Source organism: Trachinotus anak, unplaced genomic scaffold, assembly GCF_046630095.1.
Source record: "Trachinotus anak isolate AG129_WGS33_773 ecotype Australia unplaced genomic scaffold, CSIRO_AGI_Tana_v1 ptg000015l, whole genome shotgun sequence".
NCBI classification, from domain to species: Eukaryota; Metazoa; Chordata; class Actinopteri; order Carangiformes; family Carangidae; genus Trachinotus; species Trachinotus anak.
This window is the reverse complement of record NW_027273866.1, coordinates 7,671,293-7,677,292: the sequence shown is the minus strand read 5'-3', so window position 1 is coordinate 7,677,292 and position 6,000 is coordinate 7,671,293. Positions and strand designations below refer to the sequence as shown.

Here is a 6,000-nt window from a genome sequence, read left to right as displayed (position 1 = left end):
TCAAAATGTACGGCGGGAAACAAAGATCTTTAGTTCCCATCCGCGACAGACTTGCGAATGTGAGGAGACATCACGCCATAGATATGGCGTGATGTCATATCTATGGCGTGATACGTCATATTTTCTAGATTGAAGAGATCGACGAATTATACCATTGAAATACTAAATCTACCCAAAGCCTATTATTATAAATACCTCTTCAACCAATCCGCTTTGAACAGAAAACAACATTTTTCTTTTTAATTTGTTGGTTAAAATATCTCAGGACAAAAGTATCAAAAATAAAGTAAAGAAAAAACCCAGGACCTATACTAAATTTATGGCCTATATCAAACCTTGCCTCCCTAGAAATTGACAACTTTATTGCAATCATACCTCTGTGAAAATTTCCCTTTGGCCAGAACATTTTAAACCACTTGGTATTAACTACTGCAATACCAAATGAATGACATTGGACTCCAAAAATTCATAATGCCTAATTGCAACTCAACCAACTACAGCCTTAAACATGAAAAGAGTTTGGCCTCTCACAGTCACAGTCATAAAGTAGTCCTATTATTTTTTACTAAAAATATACTGTGCATCATTACATCATTATATGGTCTACATAAAATATGGTGTGGTATAATGTAAAATGTAGACTAACTTTAGCCTACTTATACATGTATATAGTAGTTATACTAGTGGTGTAAGCAACACACAGGCAGATTTGCAATCCCCCTCGCCTGTTAACTGATGGTTTCTTTAGTTTGGCATGTATGGCCTTGTTCACTCTTCATTTAAACAATCTGTTCCTACTGATATGTTCATTTTGGTTCTCAAACCTCTGTTTTCTTATTCTGTAAACTGATACACAGCACTTCTGAGTCTGAAGTCAGTGGGTTTGCTCATCTATGTTGAGCCAGATGTTTGCGTTGTTTGGTTTTGCCAAGGTACATAAATATACATTTGATACACTGCCTATAAGTTTTGACAGGTTTTAAAAATATAAGAATATCATGTTTTCCACAAATTCTGTGGTACTTGTGAGGGGTTACAATATGGCAATATGATTACATTTGGTGTTGAGTCTAGATTTAGGTTACTGGTCCGGTGTTTGGTCTGTGAACCCTAGTTTAGTCTAACAAAACGCAGGCAGTGTTGTTTTTTTGTTTTTTTTAATGGGATTGCCTCAGTGTTTCATTTTTTTTTTTTCAGAATATTTGATATTCCTGTAGAATATCGATGGTGAGAATCAAAAAGGAGGTGGTGTAGGTGGGTTTTCTCTGTACCTTTAGCTTGTCCCTTCCTTCAAGGATACTGCAGTCCAGGTTAGCCAAAAGGTATTTCATACTGTGAGCAATTTCTAGTCAAGTAGAAGTTAAATTTATAAATTAGACAAAAAAAGAGTAAGAAGAAAAAAAGATTTGTTGATTTCTTTCTCCAGGTAACTATAAATTGAATATGAATATATTTGGGTTTTGGACCAACTTCTGGTCCAACCAAACAAGTACTGCTTAGTCCATGGATTTTTTTAAATCAACAGATTCATTTATTATGACCCTAGTCATTAGCTGGAGCCCTACTGTCCAACACATGAACTGTATATCCAACATATTCAATATTGCATTTATTATTATTATTTACAGCATCATTACATTGTGCTTTTCCTCCTATGCATATCACATAGAAAATGCAGAGATGTGTGTAGAGAAATATATAATATATAACTTATTTGACTCCCTCCCTTCAACATATAAATAAACCTATCATCACACACAGTAAAATTATTGATATTCAGAAGTGTTTAGAAATGTATTTATTATCTCAATCTGAACATAGAACATTAAGCAATTTCTAAGTGATCTATTAAAAGAGTAGCAAATGAAAATCACTCTAGTTCTAATGGTACTTGGCTTAATTTATAAATGATTGAACTCGATATGAGTAAAAATACTGTGCAAGTTGAATTGAAAGCTGTGATGCTTTTAAGTTGTATTGTTTATGTTGACCACAGGAGGGCAGCAGACACCACTCAATAGCATGTAACGCCTTGCCAGTTCCACAGATGAAGCAAGTTTCATGAAAGCTGTGCTGTGACCATAAAGACGTGCTTTCACAATACATCAGGAGGCTAAAACAATACAATTTGAAACAAAAATGATTCAAACCTAAGAACAAACAAACCCACAGTCACTGGGGCAAACAGACCACAGTGTCAGAAGGCGTCTTGTGCAGCGCGGTTGCTCCTGAGCTAAGCTCCCCTACTGTAGCCCACTGCTATGGGGAAAGAGAGTCGCAAACATCAGCCTGGTTAGCCTGGAGGAAGAAACACAGAGTTAAAGTCCATGTGCAAGGCCACAATGACAAGGGCCGCAGGCTGGTACGCTGCACACAAAGGACAATGTTAGCCACAACAGCTAGTTTGTTTGCAGAGTGGTTGCAGGTCAGCTTTGTAAAAAAAAAATAAAAAATGTACATTTGACAAAACACCAAATGAAAACCAAATGTCACCCTGTCTTTTTTCATTTTGGGAGGAAACACAGTGGAAAGGACACAAAGAAATGTGTCTGCCATAGGCCATCACATTGGCTATGATGAGGGTGTGATTATATACTAGTGGCTTTTTCTGTGTTTGTATGAAAACATGCCCGCTGAAAGACGGATGTTTGCAGTGTGATCGACAAGTGGTTGTTGTGCACTGAATGTTAGTGGCAGAGCTTCTGGCCAGCTTCTTGTCATTTAACTGTTGTTTCACAATGGAAAAAAAGCATGCGGACTCAAAACTCAATGAAGAGAAATTTAATAATAAAATGAAATTTAGCACTTACATAAAACTGAAACACATCTCCATAGGCTGATATGTGTTATCTCTTAGTTTTCATTGCTTAATTTGAACAAAACCATTTCTCAATCTCCTGTAATCTGTCAAACCATTATTTATCTGGGAGGACTGCTGAACGTGCACATTTGCTCAGCACAGTCTTGTTTGGCAACACCTTACTTTGCATTCGATCTATTACACTCATTTTGATATTGAGGAAACCAACACGATTGACAAAGAAAACATTTTTAGAGGAATTTCTTCTTTGGATATGTGTCATTGGCAAATCTGCGACTGTCAAACAGCTGCGGTTATTGAAAATACTGCAATATAAACAAATATTTGTGCATGAAATGTATGGGTGTTAGCTGTGGAAATACATAATAAAAAATACTTTATTCAAAAAAAAAAAAAACACCAATATCTTATTGCTGATTTTACAGCTGCATCATTCAAAAATTAAGAATCTCCCCCTGGTGGGGGCTTTTAAAACCAGGCCTGTAAACATTAACACACACTGTATATTTATGGGGCATTGGCTTGGTCGCTCTCATAAATAATTGCTTGTTTGTGTTTTTCAACCCTCAATGAAAATCTTCAGGCTCCATTGGCTGCCTCTATTGTTCAATTTTTGATAACAACAATCAAAACAACATTGAGGTGGTGAAGATCAATAACCCACTCCACCCTCCCGCCATCACAAGTGCGAAGAAGAGAATAGCCGGAGTGAAGATGCATTCCAACTCAGATCATCAATACGGTTCATGATCTTTGAGAAAAGAAATGTTCCAGGAGCAATGGTTAATAGTGTTATTTTCTTCCCACATCATCACACTGATAAACCCCCCCCCCCCCCCACACACACACACACACACACAGAACACACACCTGCCCTGCAGCTGTGTGTGGTAGCGTCCCTCTCCTATTAACCAGGATGCCTTAGAATCAATAGAAAACATAAAGAGGCTTAATCTTTTCAGGTGCTTGGTGCTGATTGCCTATTACACAATAATAACACACCTTGAATCCCATGGACCATGAGCGAGAGAAACACAGTCACCTCGTCCGCGCACATTACACACAACCACAAACCAGTCACACAGTAAATCTATAGGTTTACAACTGAACAGATGGTGTAAGCAGTGGCGCTAGGCCTTTATGAGGGGTGTTAGCTAGCGTGCTAAGAGAAATTCCACCAGAAACAGTAGGATTCAGGGGATATAATTTATCGCCTCATGGAATGAGACACTGCTACTGTCTCCTTTTGTAGACTATGGTCTCTAGTCTCCTGGTATGCAGCCTTAGGTTATAGAAGTTCCATAAGACTCCTCTCCAAGGCAGAGTAACAGCTGCTGCAGTCTACAACTCCAGTGGAGGACACAGTGGATTATTGGCCTAAGTTCAGGGGTGTGAAGTGGAATAAACACATCCGCAAAACCGCACACCATCAAAACCACTTGGAGACAGATGCAGCTTTGCATTTCAACAATCAGCCATGATACACATTCAACATTAATGAGCAGCTATGCAGTTTTTCTTCTCCACATTCACTGATGTCTTGTTGTAAGTCATTAGGTGTTCGGCTGTCAGAGTCGCTCCTCCAGAAAAGCCCCACTGAATTCCAGCGCTGTGGATGACTGGAGTCCGGTTGTTGACGCTGGCTGTGTTTCTATAAACTGAGCCAGCAGGACAGGTGGAGGATCTGGGAGTCAGGCAAGTCCAGGACTGGAACCAGGGACACAGATGGACTGGACTCTTCTAGAGAGCTTCTTAAACTTTCTTCAAGCCCTGACAGGTAGAGATTGGGAGAGAGATAAGGAAATGAGGACAGAAGAAGACTCAGGCGTTAGTTTCATAAGAACTTTACCTGGAGTACGACACTCGGTTCTCATATAACTGTCCCACTGGGACAGAGGCTGCACTTAACCCTTTGACCAGGGAACATGGGGCTATTTACAAATTATTGGCATTCTTAAATCCTTGGCAGATTGCAACCCCCCCCCAGTTCAACTCCCTGTAGTGCAGACATATGGTCAACAAGCACTGAACACAAAGCTACCCCTCCCAAACCTGCAAAGAGCCATACACAAGTAAACACACACAGAAGAAAGAGTGGGGGGGGGGGGGGGGGGGGCAACAGTGCCATGCCCTTTTGGACAACCGAGCAGCTTGTTGGGGCGATCTAGTGGAATGGATCCTTCCCCTGCTCCTGTTGTGTTGGGATGTTAAGGAGCTCTGTTGGGACTGCTGCTCAGCTTTACTGGAGCTGAGAGATGTTGTTAGAGTGTGTGTGTGTGTGTCTGTGTGTGTGTGTGTGTGCATGCATGTGTGTGTGTGTGTATGCGCGTGTGGCCGGACTACAGACGGACAGCGGACATGTGAGAATTCATTGAATGTCTCAGAGCCTGGTCTTGATGACAGGCTGTCTATTTAGCAAGCAGCCCGCTGGGATGTTGCCTCTTCCCTCTCCTACTCTGTGCACTAATTGGTCACAAGTGTTCCTGTCTCATGGTTGACTGTCCTCCCTTATTTCTTCTGATCTAACAGCATGTTGGATGGGACTTGGGTGTGGTCACTGTGATCTTGCATGGTCATAATACAGTTACACATCTGAGAAAGCATACCGTGTCACAATTGTACTATCACTTCTAGAAGCGTCGGCCTCTTTACATTCACAACGACATCTGCCTGCTATGATGTATGTCAAAATGTTATTCCTGACCAAGTATCCTGAGTCTCAAAGGACAAACACAAACTAGTTCCCTTTTAATAAAATCTACTTGTACTGCAGTACTGCTGTCTGACATCTATGTGAACTTGTAGAGAGAGAGAGAAATCAGGACAGAGAGGTTTCAAGAGCAGTTCAGCACAATTTAATAAGCCTCATTCTCTTTCATTTTAAGCACACGCAGCATGCCAAACATCCTTACAAAGAGCCCACACACCCTAATTAGCTAATATGCGCTACAGCTTAAAATGCCCCCACTGAACACAGGCCTTTTTTAGAGGGCATTAAAAGCCTAAATATGTGTTATCAGAGCATGTGGTGCACCCTGGGAAGCAGGATCCTCTGGAGATGGCTAGCCGACAACTGAACGAGCTAGGGAGATCACAGACGGGATGGTTTTTATTAAGAGAAGAAACACACCCTTCATCACACCTTGTGCACTAAGCCTGTTTTATGTCAGGATGTTTTA

The 6,000-nt window shown here is 40.6% G+C and overlaps 1 protein-coding gene across 1 annotated transcript in view; it reads right to left on the bottom strand.

Annotated features, from left to right (window-relative positions):
* Nucleotides 1–2,766: 2,766 nt before the first annotated feature.
* dph6 (diphthamine biosynthesis 6) overlaps nucleotides 2,767–6,000 on the bottom strand; it is a 58,684-nt gene continuing 55,450 nt past the window's right edge. Inside the window, exon 15 of the mRNA XM_071498287.1 lies at nucleotides 2,767–4,591. Coding sequence (XP_071354388.1) covers nucleotides 4,473–4,591 — 119 coding nt within the window. The 3' untranslated portion in view covers nucleotides 2,767–4,472. The remainder of the gene's footprint in view (nucleotides 4,592–6,000) is intronic.